The following is a 23,449-nucleotide window of genomic DNA, read 5'->3' as shown; positions in this document are numbered from 1 at the left end:
ACATTGCATTTGTTCCTCCTTATGTTTCCTTCATCCTGTCAGAATGTTTTTATAGTTTAGATAAAGGTAAATAATTGTCCATAGTTGATCCTACAGTATTTTCAGGTGTGTTAAGACAGTGAATTACAAACAACAATTAGCTTCCCTGCTTCTTCAGGAGCTGATTAAATCATGCAGCTTAAATAAGATGGACCTAGTGTTACTCCACCTATAATTCAGAATTATATCCTGAAACTCCGCATAGCCAAATTAAGTTTGGGGATTAATGAGAAAAATACTTTTAGCATTTTATTAGAACCGGATTGATAACACAAGGATATGACTGAATGATGGATGTTCATTTGGTAGGGGAAGTCACAGAGATATAGAGTAGCCCTACAGCTCATCAATAATGGCAACTCATACATTAAGGCAAAAGGCCTCTTTAATTGCATGTTGAGAATCTAGAATGTTTAGCTCAAGCAGACTCAATAATTCATCAAACAGGCACTGGAAAATAAACCATAATGTGAAAATGACTAACATTTCATTCTCTGCTTCACAACATGATTTGGTTTAATACTGTTATAAATCTGCTTTTACGGAAACATTGTTTTCCTTAGATAATCTAAAAAGACATTGCATTTTGAACATTTATTCATATGATTCTGTCTGTATGAAATTTTACTTTTGTATACAAGGCAGGTCTCAGGGGACACAGGCCACATAATAAATAGGTCCACAGTTATGTCATGTTATGTGGATCATTCATTTTATTTACATTCAAAACTTTAAAAAGAAGATTAAAAATAGAAGGTGAAAATATATAATTGTTAGGGAGTTGCTAGTTTGCAAAATTTAAGACCTACAACATGTAATCCTAGATTATATAAGACTGTGTGAAAGCCAGTCACAAATGATGGAGAGAGAAAGTCACGAGTTCCGTCGGTGTCCAGGCTTTATTACAGTTCACACTGGGGATAACACAAAACACAAAAATGGGGAAAAGGCAAAAACTAGCACACAACAAAAAGGTCCAAACAAATGGGTTGCTCCGGGCAGTAAAAAGGGGTACAGATGTCAGTTCTCTCTCACTGGTTAGCTGCTTCCATTGGGGAGGGAGAGGGATTAAATAGACAAGGCACAGTTCCTGCTGACGTCACAGTCGCCACGGTGCTCATTGCCCGCAGCCGTGAGTCCGCAGCCTGTTTGCGAGGGAGCGGACAACACAGCTGCGGCACATGAGCACCTAATCAGCGGGCGTCAGCAGCAGCCGTGCTGTGACAGACAGCACCTGTCACACACCGCCCCCTAAGAAAAGGACCACCCGACAGGCGGACCGGGAGAAGAGGAAGGGACAAGGGAAGGGCAGGGAGAGGGGCGGGAGAGGAAGTTGGCGTTTAGGTGCTGAGGGCCGGGGCGGTGACGCACTCGGAAGTTGAAGTCCTGCAGGTCGAGATACCAGCGGGTGGTGCGGTGGTTGAAATCTTTCATGCGGTGCAGCCACTGCAGGGGGGCGTGGTCCGTCTCCAGGGTGAAGGGGCACCCCAGGAGGTAGTAGCGGAGCGTCTCCATAGCCCACTTGATGGCGAGACACTCCTTCTCAATGTTGCTATACTTATGCTCCTGGGGCGATAGTTTTTTACTTAAATAAAGGATCGGATGTTCCTGACCTCCGACACTCATGGAAAGGACCGCACCCACTCCAACTTCCAAGGCATCAGTCTGGAGAATAAAGGGAAGAGAGAAGTCAGGGCATTTCAACACAGGGTGTTGGCAGAGGTGGTCCTTAATAGCCTGGAAAGCCACCTGGCACTGTTCCGTCCACTGGACCGTATCTGGAGCATCTTTTCGTGTCAGATCGGTCAGGGGGTAAGCCAGGGTGGCAAAGTCCGGTAGAAATCGTTGATAATACCCGGCAAACCCTAAAAGCTGCCGAACTTCCTTTTTGGACTTCGGAGGCGGACAGGAGGCCATAGCGGTTACCTTGTCAACGACTGGCCATACCTGCCCACCCCCCCCCCCACCCCCCCAAGAGGTATTCCAGATACTTGGTCTCCCTCCTCCCCACTGCGCACTTGCCTGGGTTTGCCGTGAGCCCCACCTGCTGAAGGGACCGGAGCACAGCTGCGACGTAGACAAGGTGGCTATTCCAGTCCTTACTGAAAATCACCACATCGTCCAAGTACGCAGACGCATATTGTTGGTGGGGCCGGAGCACACAGTCCATCAGCCTTTGGAAAGTGGCCGGGGCCCTGTGCAGCCAGAAAGGCATAGTGCGGAACTGGTACAAACCCCGAGGAGTGGAGAAAGCGGTTTTCTCTCGGGATGCTGGACTGAGGGGGATCTGCCAGTATCACTTGGTTAAGTCCAGTGTCGTAAAAAAAGTGAGCAGCGCCCAGCCGGTCAAGCAACTCGTCCACACGGGGCATCGGATAGGCATCAAACCTAGACACTGCGTTGAGCTCCCTATAATCAATGCAGAATCTAGTGCTGCTGTCAGGCTTTGGCACCAAGACTATAGGGCTACACCACTCAGACTATGACTTCTCAATGACTCCCAGCTCCAACATCTTCTGCACTTCTGCATTAACAGCCTGCTTCTTGTAATAGGGGGTGCGATAGGGTTTTACAGGAACGCAGGTGTCCGGTGTCATGTGGATGAGAGGTGTGAGCCCGGGTTGGTGAGAAAAGACATGCTGGAAGCGGCGTAATAAAGAGCGAACCTGCCGTTTCTGGGTGTTGGTTAGATCAGGATCAATGCGAACCTCAGAAACAGTGGGCTCAGACTCTTTATTTTGGGAGGAACTAGGAGCACACAATGCTTCCTCCTCTTGCCACTTCTTCAGCATGTTGACCTCATAATCAACATCCCGTAAGCAGGTGACTACAAAGGGTCCCTGCCACTTAGCCAGCAGCTTAGATGTTGAAGTTGGGAGTAACACCAATACCTTGTCCCCCGGTGTGAACGATCGTAACCGGGCTGGCCTGTTGTACAAGCGCTGTTGTTGCTCCTGGGCCTGTAAGAGATTCGACTGTGCAAGTTTCCCCAGTGCCGATAGCCAATCTCTCAGTTCCAGGACGTGCTGTACCATAGAGGTCCGGGAGGGGGCGGTATTATTATTATTATTCTTTTTTTTTTTTTTTTATCTTGGCAGACGACCTTATCCAGGGTGACTTACAACATCAGTGCAAAAATACAGTGAAGTACAAGGCATCAATCATTACAAATTCAATTTAGCTAAAACATAACAATTCAAAATAATACATTTACAAGTACAGTAAGGTGAGGCCTCCTTTATTAAATCGAGGATGCCCCTCGGCAGCCTCCTGTATAGCAGCTTGAAGGGACAGAAGCCGGTGGACGCCTGGGGCACCTCGGGTACAATGAACAGCAGGGGCGGCAATAACTTGTCCCAGTCCCGTACGTCTGTGCTCAGAAACGTACAGATCATGTTCTTTAGTGTTTTGTTAAAGCACTCCACTAGGTTGTCTGTCTGGGGATGATAGATTGAGGTCCTGATGGACTTTATCCCCAGCAGCCTACAGAGGTCTAACATCACGTGTGACATGAAGGGAGTGCCCTCATCTGTCAGGATTTCCTTGGGGATCCCCACCAGAGTGAAGACCTTAAACAGCTCCTCGGCTATCCTAGTCGCTGACATTGTCCATAGAGGAATCGCTTCCGGGTACTGAGTGGCATAATCCACAATGACCAGCACAAATCGATACCCCGCGGAGCTTTTCTCTAACGGACCGATCAAGTCCATCCCAATGCGCTCAAATGGTATCTCCATGAGAGGCAGCGGTACCAGCGGAGCCCGCGGTATCGCACTGGCATTGGTCTTTTGGCACTCCGGACAGGCAGCACACCACCTTTCTACCTCCTTTTTGATGCCTGGCCAGAAGAACCGGTCCATTATCTGGTTTAAGAAAAGGAGGAAGAGGAAGGGACAAGGGAAGGGGCGGGAGAGGAAGTTGGCGTTTAGGTGCTGAGGGCCGGGGCGGTGACGCACTCGGAAGTTGAAGTCCTGCAGGTCGAGATACCAGCGGGTGGTGCGGTGGTTGAAATCTTTCATGCGGTGCAGCCACTGCAGGGGGGCGTGGTCCGTCTCCAGGGTGAAGGGGCACCCCAGGAGGTAGTAGCGGAGCGTCTCCATAGCCCACTTGATGGCGAGACACTCCTTCAGCACTTAATCAGCGGGCGTCAGCAGCAGCCGTGCCGTGACAGACAGCGGCCTGTCACAGACCCCATATGTAAATAATTATCTGCAGGATTCAGTGGAGTTATTTCATTGTCATATAAAAGTGTTTTGAATTTTGCTCATTGGCTTTTCGGAGGTTTGTTTTATTTAATTATTTTATTATTTTATTTAGTTATTTATATAGGTTCTTATTTGATGTTGCGGTCATGCTAATTTAACATGATATCAGACCTTCATGTGCCAACCAAAAATAACTATCACATACTGTGTCATTAAAAAATAAGTGTTTATAGTAATCTCTAAAAATAGCTTGAGCTGTTCAAAGAAATGCTTTTATCTTTGATTCATTTCTTGAACAGTTTTCAATGTAAATTTCAATCTCAAAATTGTATTTTCTTGTATGCAACATTTGAATATGACGTGCCCCATTTTCTTATGCTGATTTCCTGAGTAAATTAAATCAAGGATAAAACTTGCTGGCACTAAATTATACTTTTCGTAGAACTGATTCTGTTAAGAAATCTTGTTTTGTATTTCATTACACAAAAGAGCATGATTTTAGTTCTACATTTTGGTAGCAGTGGTTTGTAATTTGTGTATATAATATCCTATGTGTGTGATCAGACCCCACTTGCGTTCGAACCACCATCTCAAGGACACCTCGAGTCACCCCTTTGCAAAAATATCTATGCCCTAACACTGAGAGTGTGTGTGTGTGTGTGTATATATATATATATATATATATATTTTAATCTAGCTTTAGGTTCTTAAAAATTATGGCTGTAGCAAAGGATTCTCGCGTCAATATGAGGTGCTTCAATCTCAAATGCACTTTCAAATCAGTATGGGGACATTTTAACTTTATAGTTATTAGGATGTATTTATTTTATAATCTGTTTTTTTTAAGCTATTGAAACATAAGCAATTATAACCCAAACATATGGAACTGTCATAGACCTTCTCTAACCAGCATAGTTCTGTTAAAGTAGTGTATTAATTAAAGTGATTTAAAATATATATATAATATAGGCTTTTAGGAAGGTTGTGATAGATCCTAATCTGTTTTTACGAACTCCATATGTGGCTGCCATTGTAATAATGCTAAATATTGATTTAAATAATAATTAATAAAATCAACACAGTCTGTTACTGATGTATGTATTCAAGACTTTACTGTCACACAGGATGTTGAATGTAGATGAGTCCCCGTGGACAGAAGAAGAAGAGGAAACGGCCGAGCATCCATATTACAACAACATCCCAGGGAAGATGCCCCCTCCGGGAGGATTCATCGATGCTAGACTGAAGAACCAACCATCTGCCCAGTCAGAGGGCCCTCAGGTCTGTTCTCCAATCAGTTTCTCCAGAAAAGACATATGTTCATGAACAGCACAAATTTGAGAAACAGATAAATTTGTACATCAGTAGGCGATGCAGGTGTTAAACAATAGCTGCACCTCCAGGGATCGATCAATCAATCTTTTTCTTTTTTTGGTATAGTGCCCTTCGCAAGGTAGCCACAGTGCACTTTACAGATTGGAAGAATTGGTACAATAAATAAAGCATTAGGCATGGAGAAGAGAAAAACAAAAACTCCTATAGGATAACAAACTGTTATATTATCCTAATTTACATGATAAATTAATAATTTATAGCCCTTAAATGCAACCTATTATAAAGGGATTACTGAAGCAAACAGAAAACTACAAAATATTACAATATTGATCTCAAAGAGACAACAATAATTAATACAGCCATCATTGCTATCTTCATAGGCTAGCACAGTGACTGGAATAGACCAAACCTACTACCAAGGGCGCCACTTTGGGGAGAGCCGGAGTGAGGACCGGAAGCCTGCGCCAGTCAGGCAAGGTAAGCTTCTCTGCAGTTATAGTGGATGAAATGCTTAGAAGATACTTTAAACTACATGCTTAAGACTACAAAACTTTTTAAGACTTAACCACTTCCGTTATTTACCCTATCTGTAAGCCATTGTAATTTAACTGAAATTGCTATGGTTTTAATTTGAAATTGTGAATGAATGTACCCAAAACAGATCGCCAAAACACTAACACAAAAAAACATAACGGCTCAGTTCAAGGAAGTCTGCCCCATTTCCACTGGCGGACGCGTCCGTGTTTTGTGGAGGTTAAATATCTGGAGCTGGACGGGTCCGTAAGCGTCCGTCCCACTGAGGACATGATTCACTATCGGAAGAGAGGAGTGCGCCGGACTGAGACACAGGAGGAGATCAGAGACATTGTATCGGAAGATATAATCTCAAGTGCCGAGTGCGATCACGAAGAAATTGATTTCATTAGCAGCATGGAGTGAAATCCACGTACAGAAACAATGACGCCTTACAGTTAATATCAGTGCATTAAACACTGTGATTCACAGACTAGTTACAATAAACTGAAGGATAATAATCGCATCAGCAGCCGGTGGTATTAATATTGAATGACAGCTGGCCGTGTTCAGGCTGTGTGTTGAATGTGTGCAGGACAATCCAGACACAGTCAGTGTGAAGGAACACGATTCATTAACGTGTCCATTTACAAGATACATGAATGAATCAATAAATACAGCAGATCTGGGTTTCCCTCTAAAACATTAAGGACTGCTTTAATAAATGCGTCCATAAACGCCATGACTGAGACGCGCACTTCAGTTCAGTTATAACCGGCTGTATTGTATCCGGATGATTAATGTGAAACGTGTGTATTTTGTTTCAACTGTGACTTGCCCGGGTTAAGGACGTCTGATAAGTACATTATAAATAATACGGCAAATAGTATCGTTTGCAGTTACAAATCAGCAGAAAGAGTAATACATTAAGGGGGTCACGCTGTGACGTTTAAAATACATATATACTAGCACAAATAATGACGATAATAATAATACATATTCGCTATTTAGTATTATTGTTGCACATGGGGACGTGCTTGTCTGAATATAATGCGTCTCTACACGTTCAGCTCTTCCTAACATCTCTGAACAGACACGTGTATTTATTACACTGTTTACAGCCATGTAAAGCAGAAAGAATAAAACCGACACAAAGTCCTCTCTCGTCAGGCTGTCGCCCGCAGTGTTGATCTCTGTCTGTTTTTAACACGAACACAAACCAGACCCACAGCCGCTGCTGCTCTGTAAGAGGACGGATCTCAGCGGCTGGTTCTGCAGTAAAAGCTCTGGCAGACACGGCGCTTAAGGCAGTGGAACCGAGACATAAGCGAGCTGCCAACAATACACCCACAACTTCCCCACTGATTATAATATGGAAATGAAGCAAGAGGCTGCAGAACCAGTAAGATGTAGCCCATGATTAGATGCTCATGACATAAGTCAAAATGGGAATTTAATCCAAAGTACTATTAACTCTGCCCACAGCGTTTATAGTTATCGTTGGCATTTTGACTATGAGGTTCATTAAGGCCATCTCAATATTGATCAAATGGCAGTGTAGCCACAATGCCACTGCACCTGATCAAATGTACTGATGCATTTAATCCAGATCAGAAAAGGCAGTGTAATAGTGCCTAATGGTTATGACAATATCACCTGTTTTAAGGTTTACATATTATGTAAAGGATAGCAAACAGAAGGAATGCCATACATTTTTCCTAGTTGATTTCTCAGTTTCTCATGTATTTTCACAAATGTATGAATTATGTTTTTTAGTGCTTTGTTAAATCCTGAGACACGAGGCATGACAAAATAATAAACAATCAAAATCAAAGCCACAGTATCAGGAAATTGAAACAAGAATAGACTGCAACTTGAAGTACCAGTTCATCAGGAGAACAAGGAAGAGCATTATACAAAGATGCCACACCTTAGCTTTCCAAATTATGTGACAATGTATGTGTGAACAAGTATTCTCTATCCTGAACATCAACAAGTCTAAACTATTCTACCCCCTTTAAAAATATGTAATCTAATCCTCCCCACATACTCTTCACACTATTGTCTAATCACCACTTGCTGAAGTCGGATCATCACTACAAACTTGTGCATTCCCATGTAGAAAGTTAAAATTGGTTTCACAGATAAGCTGTTATTCCTGTTTTTCTTCTGTACATCTAGGATCTAGTGATATATACGACCAACCCGAAGGAAAAACTCAGTTACCTAAAACTGGGGACGTCCCAACCTACGTCAACACTCAACACATAGATGTGCAGGTTTTGGCAGCAATGCAGGCAGACTCTGACACTGTGATCAACGGAACAGCGGGGGTTGCCAAAGATAGTCCTAGAAAAGACATATTCGATATGAGTAAGTACTGTTATTTGCAAAGAAACCATCTTATTATGCTTGTAAAAAATAATTACAGTGCTGACAAAATAATGATCTTAGCTAGGTCTTCTCAATGTTTAATTATACATTATCTATTTTGGTACAAAAGAAGACTACTTAAGATAACACTTTCTACAAGCAGAAGACACCATTCTACTATAAAAGAGGTTTAACTAACAGTACATTTACATGCCTCAGGTATTTAGATTTAATTTTTTTCTAATATTGGAAGTAGGAATATACAGCTCTGGATAAAATTGAGACCACTCCAAGTTCAGAAATTAATGTTATTTTTTTCCAGAGCTGTATATCCCAAATGCTGTTTATATACAGTACTGTGCAAACATTTTAGGCAGGTGTGAAAAAATGCTGTAAGAATGCTTTAAAAAATAGACATGTTAATAGATTATATTTATCAATTAACTAAATGCAAAGTGAGTGAACAGAAGACTCATCTACATCAAATCCATATTTGGTGTGACCACACTTTGCCTTCAAAACAGCATCAATTCTTCTAGGTTCACTTGCACACAGTTTTTGAAGGAACTCGGCAGGTAGGTTGCCCCAAACATGTTGGAGAACTAACCACAGTTCTTGTGTGGATTTAGGCAGCCTCAGTTGCTTCTCCCTCTTCATGTAATCCCAGACAGACTCGATGATGTTGAGATCAGGGCTCTGTGGGGGCCATACCATCACTTCCAGGACACCTTGTTCTTCTTTATGCTGAAGATAGTTCTTAATGACTGTCGCTGTATGTTTGGGTCGTTATCAAGCTGCAGAATATATTTGGGGCCAATCCGATGCCTCCCTGATGGTATTGCATGATGGGTAAGTATCTGCCTGTACTTCTCAGCATTGAGAAGACCATTAATTCTGACCAAATCCCCAACTCCATTTGCAGAAATGCAGCCCCAAACTTGCAAGGAACCTCCACCATGCTTCACTGTTGCCTGCAGACACTCATTCGTGTATCGCTCTCCAGTCCTTCGGCAAACAGACTGCCTTCTGCTACAGCCAAATATTTCAAATTTTGACTCATCAGTCCAGAGCACCTTTTTTCTGCACCCCAGTTCCTGTGTTTTCGTGCATAGTTGAGTCGCTTGGCCTTGTTTCCACGTCGGAGGTATGGCTTTTTGGCCGCAAGTATTCCATGAAGGCCACTTCAGACCAGACTTCTCCGGACAGTAGATGGGTGTACCAGGGTCCCACTGTTTTCTGCCAGTGCTGAGCTGATGGCACTGCTGGACATCTTCCGATTGTGAAGGGAAGTAAGCATAATGTGTCTTCATCTGCTGCAGTAAGTTTCCTTGGCCGACCACTGTGTCTACGGTCCTCAACATTGCCCATTTCTTTGTGCTTCTTCAAAAGAGCTTGGACAGCACATCTGGAAACCCCTGTCTGCCTTGAAATTTGTGCCTGGGAGAGACCTTGCTGATGCAGTATAACTACCTTGTGTCTTGTTGCTGTGCTCAGTCTTGCCATGGTGTATGACTTTTGACAGTAAACTGTCTTCAGCAACCTCACTTTGTTAGCTGAGTTTGGCTGTTCCTCACCCAGTTTTATTCCTCCTACACAGCTGTTTGTTTCAGTTAATGATTGTGTCTCAACCTACATATTGAATTGATGATCATTAGCACCTGTTTGGTATAATTGTTTAATCATACACCTGACATATGCCTACAAAATCCCTGACTTTGTGCAGGTATACCTAAAATAATTGATGTTATTGTGAAGGCAAAGGGTGGTCACACCAAACATGGATTTGATGTAGATTTTTCATCTGTTCACTCACTTTGCATTTAGTTAATTGATAAATATAATCTATTAACATGTCTATTTTTGAAAGCATTTTTTCACACCTGCCTAAAACTTTTGCACAGTACTGTACTGGAACTCACACATTCTGGAATTATATGTAAAATAGAATATTCCCTTTATGCTATGAATGTGAGTGACTATTGAGTTTTGTGCAATTGCTTTTGTGCTATATTTATTTGCTTTCATAATCTTGTCAAAGGGCTGGTGTTTGATGTTATTGCTTAATCACTGGCTGTAACAAGAAGCATGCAAGACATGTCATTGCTTACTGCCACAACTTGGAAAGCAAGTGCCAGAGTTCTAAAAATACAATTAAATTCCTTTCTCTCTGGCTGCTGCCCCTCTGATTACAAACTTCATCCCTGTCTTCAAGAAACCGTCTTTTGATCCTACCACCTTACAGAACTATTGTACTGGCTCTTTACTGCCTTTCCTATCTTAAAGTCACTGCTCTCCTCTTTGTCATTAATTATCTATACTTCTACTCACACAGCTAAGCTGTGATCTGTCTAATTCTTCTCTACCTTTCAGCAAAGATTACTTTGACATGGAAAACAACTACATTATCCCCTCCTCTCTCTAAGACTTGGACATTTTGTGCACTGCTCTCACCTGTCTCTCCTGTCTCTCTTTCCACTTCTTCTAGGTTTCCTGATTTGCTCCCTCTCTCTATACCTTGTCCTCTCTCTACAGGTGATCCCCAAGGACCTGTTCTAGGGCTGCTCCTTGTTTTTCTTTTGTCACTGCTTGGGTTCTGTTATCTCTGTTCATGAATTTCCTAATCATTTCCATGTTATTAAAGCCCAAACCTTTCTCTGTTTTCCCTCTTTTTGATTTTCTCATCTCTATCCACGTCAGCCATCTCATCCTAATTTAATATGCAATAAACAAAGTCTCTAAATCTGACTTTTTCTGCATCCCCTCTACTTTGTCCACTGACCTTTCTATCTCAATCCCTTTTACCTAACAACCCTCTTCCCCTACCCCTCAAACAATAACCTTAATGTCACCATTGATCCCTCTCTTTCCTACTCTCACCCTATATATAGATTTCTCATACTAGCCTTTTTTGAATGCTCTACACTGTGGGTTGCTATTATTAACTATTCAATTCAAAACCTGTGTCCTTACCCACTACTCATTCCACAAAGCTGCTAATTCTTTCCTCCAGCCTATTGTATCTCTTTATATACACTTTCACCCTGTTCCTCTTTTATAGGTCAATTAGTCATTCCCTCCACCAAGTTTCTAATTGTCTGGGCTCAATTGTATCTCTATGCAGATGATGAAATGAGCCTCCCATGAGCAATAGAACACCATATTGCCTTATACCTTTATTTATTTTCTTTTAATGTTGTGTATATGTAGAGAATTATGTGTTCTGTATAAAACCATGTAAGACACTTTGGTTCTTCTTGTGACTCAGAGATGTATGTTCTTGTCTAGAGCCCTTTGAAGATGCCATAAGGAATCAGACTCAAGGCCCTGTATTGAGTAAGACTGCCTCTGTGGACAACTCCAGCCCTCTCCTGGTTAGAGCGTCAGCCTTCAATGTGAGTGAAGAACTGAATTCACAATTGTGGTACCACAGAGAAATGAGCAGAAAAGAGGCAGAGCAGGTGCTGAAGGAGGATGGAGACTTTCTGGTCAGAAAAAGCACCACAAATCCTGGCTCCTATGTACTGACGGGCATGCACAATGGGCAGGCCAAACATCTTCTTTTGGTAGATCCTGAAGGAACAGTAAGTATGTTTTTTATTCTTTGAAAAGCAAATAATCAACAAGTATTTTTATTATGAGGATCTCTTCACTGGAAGTTAGGTTATCCCTTTCATACACAAAAAGTAAAAGTAACAAAACATTTGAAATATTTTGGAAACATAATAAAATATACTTTATATATATTTCAATTATTGTATGTTTATGTTCTTTTGTCTTATAAATGTGAAATGGCATCCTTGTATAAGGTCATCATTCAACACACATTTTTAGTTTGATTTCAATTAAAATGTAATTGGTCCATAACCCACCACAGATATTGATGAGAATGTGAAGAATCATATACGAAGAAGAAAACTCATCATAAGGCTATCATAAAGAAAGGTAAAGCATATTGATAGTTACAATGATGGGGGATCCCATAAAATCTTTCTGAAACTATTGTAAATAGGAAAAACTAATTTCAGATTCAGCTTCCAGCAGCAGATTGGGAAGAGTTGTTTAGATTGTTCATAAATATTTGTTCACATAGTTCCAATTTTTACTTTCATAGTTGCATTTTCGAGCTCAAAACTGCATTAACCTTTGATTGATATCAATCAATCTGTTAGATCTGCACCTCAGTACCACTAGAGTTTATACAGTGTGTAACAATAGTGATGTTGCTTGAGATTATTTTTGCATTGAGCCATAGCTGTGAATGGGTCTGAATGAAAAATGTCCATGAAGATCAATAATGAAGGTAAAATGAATGATGACAAAAACGATTACCATTCTGAAGGTGAGATCAATAATAAGAGAGAAATGACAGCAACAGACTTCTAATTTCAGTGAATAAATAATTATTTTGGTAAACTGTGTTAAAATGCTTAAATTACTTATGTAAATACAGAACAGTGAAATATCCATGCTAAAGCATTGATCTGTATTGTTTTGTAGTTTGTTTATACTCTTATGTCTTGTTGTCAGTTTTACTTATTAGTCTGCATGTGAGAACATGCAATCTTGTTCTCTTCAAAGATCTTAAATATTATTATTATTATTATTATTATTATTATTATTATTATTATTCTGTTCCACTAAACATTAACTCCTCATACAATTCTTACCCTATATATCAAACTTAAAATGGTCCAGCATGATACTTATTTTTACCTATATCTAATTTTTTTAATATATTATTGATTTATAGTCCACAGAAAACAACAAAAATCCCATCCACAACAATGGTAGAACACGTAAACTTCCATTCTAGCACAAAGGCATTCCATCTCTATATGGTCCATAACCAACCAACATTGAGCCATACATTCAATAGCCAATCAGCAGTAAGGACTTATAGACAGTTGATTCCATATCACAGTCAAATACACTCCCAATGTAAGTAAATAATGGATATTCTCACAGCATTGCTGTGCTGCACCATGTTCCCCATTGCGGTCCTAATACCAGATATTCTTTATTTTCCCCTTATCATACGATGTATATCATGCAAAAAATACTGTCACATGCTGACACCAAAATATCTTAGATTCTTACATTTTCTAGTGTTTGATTTCTGATTCTCAACAGTGATCTTATCTCATGTTTTCCACAATGTCTCACCTGTTTAATTCTGTATATTTCCAACGAATATATAACTAATTTGGGCGATGTAGACATTTTAGCACAGCAATGTATTCTAGCATGCAACACCAGCCCCCTGAAGTGGGCAATTTTTATATTCTTGGGACATCAAAGGGGTTACTTCATCAAGCTGGTTCAGCACTGTTTCCTTTCACACTTTGCCTCTTCCCCTTCAGTGTCAGGTGTTCCCTATGATTACAGCTAATTTCATTAACAAAGCCAAATTCACCCTGGGGCAAGTCATCCCTGCTTGAGACCAGGGTTGAGAGTAAAAACAATAAAACAAAACCAAGCAATGCAGGACTGTAGAATAAAGCAAAAATATAAATATTAACTCATGCTAGAATGAGCACAGAAAGATATTAGAAATCCATTTGTAATTTTGTATATACTAAAACAAAACATAACAATGACTGTGAAAGTTTCAAAATGGCAGTTTTTTCATTGGTCAAAATTAAATAAACAATACTATAAAATGGTTATGGCACAGGGCATTGAATTTGCAGTGAACATGTCTATAAATGGACAAATTACCACAAGAGGGAGTCATTTAACCAAAGGAAATTCTTACATTTAACATTTTACAGCATCAGCAATATACACTGATCAGCCATAACATTATGACCACTGACAGGTGAAGTGAATAACACTGATAATCTCGTTATCATGGCACCTGTCAGTGGGTGGGATATATTAGGCAGCAAGTGAACATTTTGTCCTCAAATTTGATGTGTAAGAAGCAGGATAAATGGGCAAGTGTAAGAATCTAAGTGACCAAATTGTGACTGGGTCAGAGCATCTCCAAAACTGCAGCTCTTGTGGGGTGTTCCCAGTCTGCAGTGGTCAGTACCTATCAAAAGTGGTCCAAGGAAGGAAAAGCAGAGAACCAGCTACAGGGTCATGGGCGGCCAAGGCTCACTGATGCATGTGGGGAGCGAAGGCTGGCCCGTGTGGTCCTATCCAACAGACGAGCTACTGTAGCTCAAATTGCTGAAAAAGTGAATGCTGGTTCTGATAGAAAGGTGTCAGAACACACAGTGCATTGCAGTTTGTTGCAGATGGGACTGTGTAGCCACAGACCAGTCAGGGTGACCATGCTGACCCCTGTCCACTGACGAAAGCGCCTACAATGGGCACGTGAGCATCAGAACTGGGCCACGGAGCAATGGAAGAAGGTGGTCTGGTTGACTTGGCCTCCAAATTCCCCAGATCTCAATCCAATCGAGCATCTGTGGGATGTGCTGGACAAACAAGTCCGATTCATGGAGGCCCCACCTCACAACTTACAGGACTTAAAGGATCTACTGCTAACGTCTTGGTGCCAGATACCACAGCACACCTTCAGAGGTCTAGTGGAGTCCATGCCTCAACGGGTCAGGACTGTTTTGGCGGCAAAAGGGGGACCTACACAATATTAGGCAGGTGGTCATAATGTTATGGCTGATTGGTGTATGTTCTGAAATGTTAAATAGTTTATTTTTTATTTTTTTCAAAAATTCCAAAGTACTTGATATTCAAATGGGTAATGCGGTTTTCCCCTCTGTGAGGAAAATGTAAATTTGTAATTCCATGTTGACAGAATGTACAGTTATAGTTTTCTATATTCAATCTTAGCAGGATTAGTGACCTCAAAGTCAGCATGTACTTTACACAAAGTTTAGAGTTTATAAGGGTTTTAATAATTGGACATTCAGACTAAGAAGAATGACTTGCATTAAATAGACTGCGGTTGTACTTTCTCCCGTTACAACTGGTGTTTGTCTTTGTACATGCATTTGGTGGGATTTGCACATCACACATGATGTGCCCAAGGTTCTGGAAGTTGATATTCAAAGTTGAGTAAGTTGATTCTTGCATCTGTGTTCACTGAATTTTGAAAGCTGGGCCCAGCACTAGTAACTAGAAATGCCTAAACATCTCAAGTAGACCAATTATTTATGCATGTCAAAAAGAATATATATATACACACACACATATAAAAAGGCAGCGTTTAGGGATTTAGGTAAACAGGTGCAGGGTATGGTGTGAAGAAGTGCTCATGATCAAAATAAAGACATACATAAAGCAAATAAACATCTAGCTCCTTGTTAAGCCTAGCTACACATTTAATGAGTCCCTCACTAAACATATAACTAATAAACAATGAACAAGACAAACACTAGCAACCAGGCACAGCACAAGTCTTTCTCACCCCCAACTCTGCTCCAAGTCTAAATTGAATCCAAATCTGAATCTCCCAGTGACACCCCTATATATCCCCTTGCTCCCATGATCCTCTCTCCCCAATCACTGCTCTCCTCCCTTACCCGCACAGGGCCAGTCTTTGACCCCTGAAGTCACCACCTTATTCAGTTCAATTGTACATTTCTCTCTTTCTGATTTGCATATTCAAATCATATTCTATTGTATACCAAAATAAAAACTGCCCACTTTAAGTTAAGGAGTCATAGTGAGCACAGTATCAGTCTAGTTGTACATCATTTGCTGCTTTCAATGGTTTGACATTGGTTTAACAAAATTTTCCAACAGTTTTCTGGATAATTTCAGAGCTAACTGGAATTGTAATTTGAAACATTTCCAGTACCCCTAAAATAATTTGTGCCACTGCAAATCAGAACACCAAACCAAAGAAGTAACTGTTGGAATGTCTTTATTTTTTATAGACTATAAAGCATTAATTGTGGGCATATGTGTTCTGGGAGAAATAAGGTCAATTTGTTTTCTATCATTTATTTACCATATCACAAACTGGTCTTTCTCTTTTTCTCTCTCTTTTTTGAAGGTACGGACGAAAGATCATGTATTTGACAGCATAAGCCACCTAATTAGCCATCACCGTGACAACAGTTTGCCAATAGTGTCTGCAGGAAGTGAACTTTGTCTTAAACAGCCAGTAGCAAGAAAACAGTGATCACTGCTTCCACTGGAAAGAACATCAGAACCTGGGATTCACTTTACCCCTGGAGAAGAGCAAATCTGAAGAAGAAAATAGAGAATATATTATTATTATTCAAAATTGCTAAAGAAGACAGTGTCTTTTAAATGTTTTCTAGAGTCCCTTCGCTTGCTTGGGAGGATAGGAAATTTGTTGATCCAACACGTATAATTTATAGAACTGTGTTTATTTTATTGTGATTATTGAAATTCTATATTTTTCAAGGAGACATAGGTTTAATGAATAGTTGTTGATTTGGCGTGGTTAAAAAATGCAACTGTTAATTGTTTAGATTAATGGCTAATTTACCTGAGGGGGAAAAAAATACGTATTTTAGAATAATCTAATGTTCTAGTTTTGTCTAAGAAGCACAACCAGATTTACATATATGTTGATTAAAGATGGATGAAGGCAAATATGTTTAAAAAATGCAGCTAGTATTTATTTAATTACATTTTTAAAACAGAATTATTGTTCACTGCAGCCAAAGTGTAAAAGTTTGTTTGATAATATAATATCAGATTACTGCTGATTTTGCTTTTAAAAATATTTTATATTCATTTTTTTCAAATAATATTTTAATTTGTCCATAAACTTCACTCATTATGGGCTTATTTAAAATATTACACTGTTCCTATGAAGTGCACTCATTTATCACTGAAGTTGCATGACTTGAAAATATAGTCTTTGTGGTAATTGTTTGTTGAGTTTTAACCCTTTAAGATGTATTTGTGGATGCACACAGTGAGAGACCATGATTTATCTAAATCTGACTCAAATTAACAGATTAATCTGTTTAAAGTAGTTCTTTCAGTCTGCAAAATACATTTATTTGCTTAATTCATGGCAGAATTACCAAGTGGGACGTTGATCTCATGTCCGCCACAATTTGTTGCAATAGTAAATATCATACAACGAAATAAGTTTTCATCTAAGTACTTTCTTTACAAAATGAACAGCACAAGAAAAGTATTATTTGATCCCCTACCTTCCCCCTCCCTCCTCAAAAGAAGAGCTACCAAATGCCACCAAATAAAATGCTTTTTATTTTTTTCAGATCCACTTCACTCAACAATGTAGACAAGGAAAACAAACTCCCTCATCTCATTAACAAGTACATTTAGCATATTAGAAGTCACCTTTTTAAAAAATTACACCCATAATATAATAAATTTTACAATTTTCTAAAATTGGATTTTTTAGGTTTTATAGAATGTTCTACGCAGATCAATTTCTTACCTGTACCGTATGTGTGTATGTTAGGTGTGAGTACATGCTTAACATGCTGAATATAAGCACTCAACCTAACCCTTTTTTTTTTTTTTTTATTCTTGACAGCAACACACTAGATAACTTTAACCAGGAAAGGAAAACCGCAGCCAAAGAATGAAGACATGATTTTAAATGTATTGATTATATTTTTTATTTGTGTTTGAGAACACAAAGAGCAAAGTTTAAAATTAGAAAATACATTATTGCAGGTCAAAAAATAGTCAAACTTTTACCATCTCAAAAGACATGTATCAATTTCCAAATCTTTAGATTAATACTTCTGACATTTTGACAATATCCTTTTCAATGAGCTGCAGGTTAACGCTGTCATCTCTAAACAGCCAGCCAGTACTGGGGACATCACTATCTTATGTTCAAATGAAAAAACACCAGTCAATTTAAGATTTTCAGAGCCTTCACTCTTAGTCTGTCTTGTCCATTTAGACACCATAGCAACACTCAATGGTAGGGAATTCAGTACAATCCTGTTTTTGGCAACGTTACTTTAAAAAAAGAGGAAATATTGTGAATCATAAATGATTTAGAGGACTTCTCTAGCTTTCTCTTTCCCACTCCAACCTAGTAATAACATTGTGCCATGCAAACATTGTGCCGGATTAAATCAAAACTTTGACTCACTCGCTAATAGAAAACTACATAATTGTACTTAGTTGCGGCTTCATTTTTATTAAAATGCCACTTTTTTCTAATCATAAATGTAACCGCTATGATAAACAGGTTTGTAGTTTGCTATTAGTGGGTGGATCAAAGTTTTGATTTAATCCGGCCCATTATATTACTCAAAAATATTAAAGGTTAAAAAAGGCTTAAAATAAAAAATCTCAGTATATAAAAAGATGATCTTGACACAAGCTCTCACTTCAGTGTCATCAAAATGAACTACACCTATATTTTTGCCTTGTGGTATTCTGTTAGTCCAAACTCCAGGATCTTTGTTCTTTAATGTTGTCACTTTGCTCTGTAACTGATTGACATTCTGTTTTCATTCCTGCACTTGCTTTATATTGATGCTGCCATAGATATACCATAATACACTAGATACATCCTCAGCTATCTACTCCCATTGTCCTGTGTTCCAGTTGCCCTGCCATATTACTATAGTCATTGTCCTTAGTTAAGAGCATAATCAATCTGTGATCTACTTTCTTGCCAAAAAAAAAAAACTAAAAACGATTCAAGTCTTATTTAAATACATTAATTCTATAATAAAATCATAGCATAAAGTACTACTATATAGTAATTCTAGACCTTGTTATATAGTAGTACTAGTAGGCCTAGACTATTGTTTGTTTATTTAAGGTAAACTTGAACAATAATTGCGTGCATTTATGGAACTAGTGCTACTTTATCACATTTTTGGTCTCATTATAAACCAGTTGTAAACGGCCCTTACAAAAATCATTAAATATTCCCATAGTACACTCATGTATAGAATTAGGTTATGTAATTATTTGATGTGTTACACCTGTATCAAAATAATATGCTTCCTACTACTTTGTGGATTTCTTATATAACGTCTTGTGTAGTGAAATTTTGTGTATAAGCGCAGAGAAGTGATCTATTCAGGCTGCTGGATGCTTTCTCATGATTGAAATGGTGTGGATTGAAAAAAATATCTTGAATGAAAACAATTTGAACAGTTGTTGTGGTTTTAAGTGATAGCTGTTGGCATTAAATGCTTTACATGATACATTGGAATTCAACAATAATGACAGAAATTGACCGATACTGGCACTGGGCCACCTCTGATTTTCAGCTCTGATATATACATACATATATATATCTAACTGGGCTTATTGTGCACATGAGCTCATTACGGTGAAATAACCCTGCTGTAGACTGTATAAACCTCTTGGTCTTTTGACATACTGGAATTATCTCTCTGCTGTGCAGCACGGTTTGAATCCTGAGCAGGGGGCTCTGACCTGCACATGCTATAGACACAGACACACACATACACACACATATATATAGTTGTCAATATATTATGCTAACTAACATATATAAGTTCAGTTAATATTCATTGTTTTGTCATACTGCAAACTACAGAATAATTGAATACATCCTGCTGCTGTGTCATTGTTCCACTCTTCTTATAGTTTTATACCTTGCAGCTTAAGCTTTAACCACAAGATGGTAGCATGGTTTCACATTATAGGAGTTATAAGATGTGTCTAGTGTATTACAGGATAACTGTGGCACCCTCCTTTGTTCTTCTTGTGCCCTTGCCTTTTGTACAGGTCAGTGGGAGGTGCCATTTAAGTTTTTACCCAAACTCTGAAAATAACTGGATAACTGGTTCCACTACAACACATGTGCAGTGGGAGCCAGCTTAGAGAGTATATATGTCCTCAAGAAATGTGCACGTAAGAAAGCCAGCACAGGAAAAGTGTCAATATTAAAATCATGAAAAAATTACATGTTCAACAAGTCTAATTACATAATAATAACATTAATATTAATAGAATAGTCACCATAATAACAAAACTAATAAAATATCTAAATAATATTTAAAACATTCAGAAAGCCTTGTGACTTTCTGTAGATCTCCATCTGAAAGTCTGCTTTTCTGTAGAAATTGGTACAATTGTCTATATTGTCCTACTACAGAAGCCCTGAACCTCAAGGTGAAAAATTGATTAAAGGATTATCTTGTATGAATGAGACACACTATTGAGGAAAGCTATACATACAAGAAAGCTATATGGTGCATATGGTTGATAGTGGCTGCCGACTCTGATGTTACAGAGACAATGTAATTTAACACTGACACTAGGGACTAGATACTGTGAGCTTGTTACCAAACAATGGAAGTCAGAATTACATTATGCATTGATGCAGTTGAATTACTATTAAGAGCCCAATCTTGTAATTCTTGTTAAATTACATGTGAATAATAAATAGTAGCACATTAGTAATGGTGGATCATTTTTATGTTTTCTGTACTACCTGCCTATAATATTGATGAAAATCTGCTTCATTACTCATTCTTTATCATGATTTCTGTATAATATAATTATTTAACTCATTAATTTACTTATTTCATATACCTTTGTCAAGACAGCTTCACTGTGCAGTGATAAACAGCTAATCAGATGTCATTCCACTAAACAGGGGCCATCAGTAGCTTAAGGGGTCATTCCCACAAAGATTAGTAAGTGACATGAGACCTCTGCACTCTTGTTGGTTCACAGCCCCCTACACAACATTTTCAAAGCGGCACATATTTGGCCGGTGGAGCCGAGTGGCAATCACAGCAGCCCTCTAAAAATTCACAGCTCTGAAATCCTTTACTGAACTGCAAGGATGGGACCAGTATCTTGTACATATATGATAATATTTAATACGTACAAGTTACTACCTCATATGTACATAATGCCATTATCAATTTATTTTTCATCTTGTGGTTCTTAGATTCTATAGTCTTATACTATTTTCTAGTTCGGATTGCTGCCAAATGAATCTGAGATAACCAAAAATTGGAGAAAGTATGAACATAATAGCGCAGCTTTGTGTATACTGCTTTATAAAACAGAAACATTTTCAGTGGTCTTTCTAGGTACCAGCTTGAAATTAAAACCACTATACATCCAAAAGAGTAGATTCATATTTCCTTCATTCAATTATTTTTCCAATAGGTGGATTTCATGGAGAGCCACAAGCAATTGTATGTGAAAACTACACAACGCTCCAATGAAAACAAATTGCATGCCTTTGTCTTTTTGTTTTATTCTTTTCTTTTTCAAATTTGTAATGGAATTGTAAATTGACTTCATCACTGACATGTGTTGTTTAAAAGAACACCAGGAAACCAACCTTTTCCTGATATTTAATTTCAAATACAGCTATTCATTACCACACACAGAAGGTTTGAAAGTGTTGCTGAAGAAAATCTTTTACTTGTGCAATATGAACAGAGCCGTGGCCATAATCATAGAAAGTGTGATGATGCTGCAATGGCCTCAGCTCAGATGCTGCCCAAATAAAGGCTATTACCTCAGTCATTATGAAGTAAATCTTTTATTTAAAGATACAGTCATGAGTTCAACACTATGGGGATTTTGTTTTTTGTTTTTGTACTAATACAGATCGTTGCTGAGAACTTCAATATGTATGACCGTCTTATATGAGTGCAATCTTGATCAGTATTTGAATTCATGCCTTTTTGTAGGTATTTATTTTCAGCCTTTTATATGCAAAAGTTAGAAGAACATATACCGGTACCTTTAATAGTGCATCTTTGAACTTGAAAATCTGTTATTATAAAAATAATGCTTTAAAATGGCAGCTTCTTCAGTGTAAATGGACACAATTTGACATTGTTGTCACAGTTTTGTCAGACAGGGCTATAATTTGACATGGAAGATATAAAATCTATTGGAATTGGCTGAGATTATCAGATTTTTTTTTTGGTATAAGTACTTGATTTATTAAATATATTTTGTAGTTGGAAAACAAAGCTGCCCTATATTTATTTGGAAGGTAAGGTTGCATTTTATTTTATTTTTTCAGATTAGATATAATTAGACAGATTTCTATGTTAATGAAAAATGTGCCTTTTCTATGTACTTATAGTGTTTATTCTAACGAATACAATGGCTAACCCTTGAGTGGAGAAGTTCGATTTGTTGGCACTTTTCTTAATTTGAGGTAGTGTTTTGCAGTGCTAAAATGTTACAGCATGAGTTTCAGCAGCCACTCCATTTTATCTGTAAATTTTCTATAATGAACTTGAATGATGCTATACTGAAATCACACTCAAGGGGGTTGGAATAAAAGGTAATACAATGTCATTTCCTGAAGATGTTTACATATTCAATCTATGTTTATTTGATTTACCATAACTCTGTAAGACTGTTGGCAATAAAACAGCAAAAGTGTGTTTTGTTTCTGCTGCCTTCTGGGTGTTTTCACTTCATGTCTTCTGCCCTCCCCCACCCCTATAAAATCCAAGTGGTCTGATTTTTTATTGGGACTTTAAAACAGCAATCATAAAGCTGGTCTGGGGAATTTTATTTATTTATTTATTTATTTATTTATTTATTTATTTATTTATTTATTAGCAGATGCCCTTGTCCAGGGCAACTTACAAAGTATAAGAGCAATACAAAGTGCAATAATACAGTGCAGTTCAAGGCATAATACATTTTACAATTTACACAAGTGTATACAAGATATAAAGTAAACAATATATAAGGTCTAGATTGTAAAAGCTGATAAGTGCAGACAAGTTGGTTATTCACTTTGCCCTGTTAATTTAAAAAGGCCCCATCATGCACCATCCAGAGGTGGGGCAGCATGTTGAACCCTCCCCAACACATGTTTATGCCAGACTCATGAGAAAATGAGCACCTGTCTGTCCCCATTGACCCCCCCCTTCCCCTTTTTTTTCTGATGGTACAGCTGCAAATGGGGGATAAGAAGGATAGAAGGAGCAGGCAGGAGCATCCTGAATCAGCTCTGATAACTTATGAAGCTAACAGAGAGCTGACCATGAGAAGACTTCACTTTTTCCCCGTTCTACATTTGTGGCCTGTTTCCATGACACCTTTCCCAGAGTCTAAACATATTT

At 38.6% G+C, this 23,449-nt stretch overlaps 1 protein-coding gene across 1 annotated transcript in view; it reads left to right on the top strand.

Moving 5' to 3' along the window:
• shc3 (SHC (Src homology 2 domain containing) transforming protein 3) overlaps positions 1 to 22,759 on the top strand; it is a 57,062-nt gene extending 34,303 nt beyond the window's left edge. Inside the window, exons 8-12 of the mRNA XM_066710810.1 lie at positions 5,369 to 5,525; positions 5,960 to 6,056; positions 8,274 to 8,465; positions 11,751 to 12,046; positions 16,432 to 22,759. Of these exons, the coding sequence (XP_066566907.1) occupies positions 5,369 to 5,525; positions 5,960 to 6,056; positions 8,274 to 8,465; positions 11,751 to 12,046; positions 16,432 to 16,560 (871 nt within the window). The 3' untranslated portion in view covers positions 16,561 to 22,759. The remainder of the gene's footprint in view (positions 1 to 5,368; positions 5,526 to 5,959; positions 6,057 to 8,273; positions 8,466 to 11,750; positions 12,047 to 16,431) is intronic.
• Positions 22,760 to 23,449: the final 690 nt, after the last annotated feature.

The sequence above is a fragment of the Amia ocellicauda genome, chromosome 8 (assembly GCF_036373705.1).
Source record: "Amia ocellicauda isolate fAmiCal2 chromosome 8, fAmiCal2.hap1, whole genome shotgun sequence".
NCBI lineage: Eukaryota > Metazoa > Chordata > Actinopteri > Amiiformes > Amiidae > Amia > Amia ocellicauda.
The sequence above is the reverse complement of the archived record's forward strand: the minus strand, read 5'-3'. Positions and strand labels throughout refer to the sequence as shown.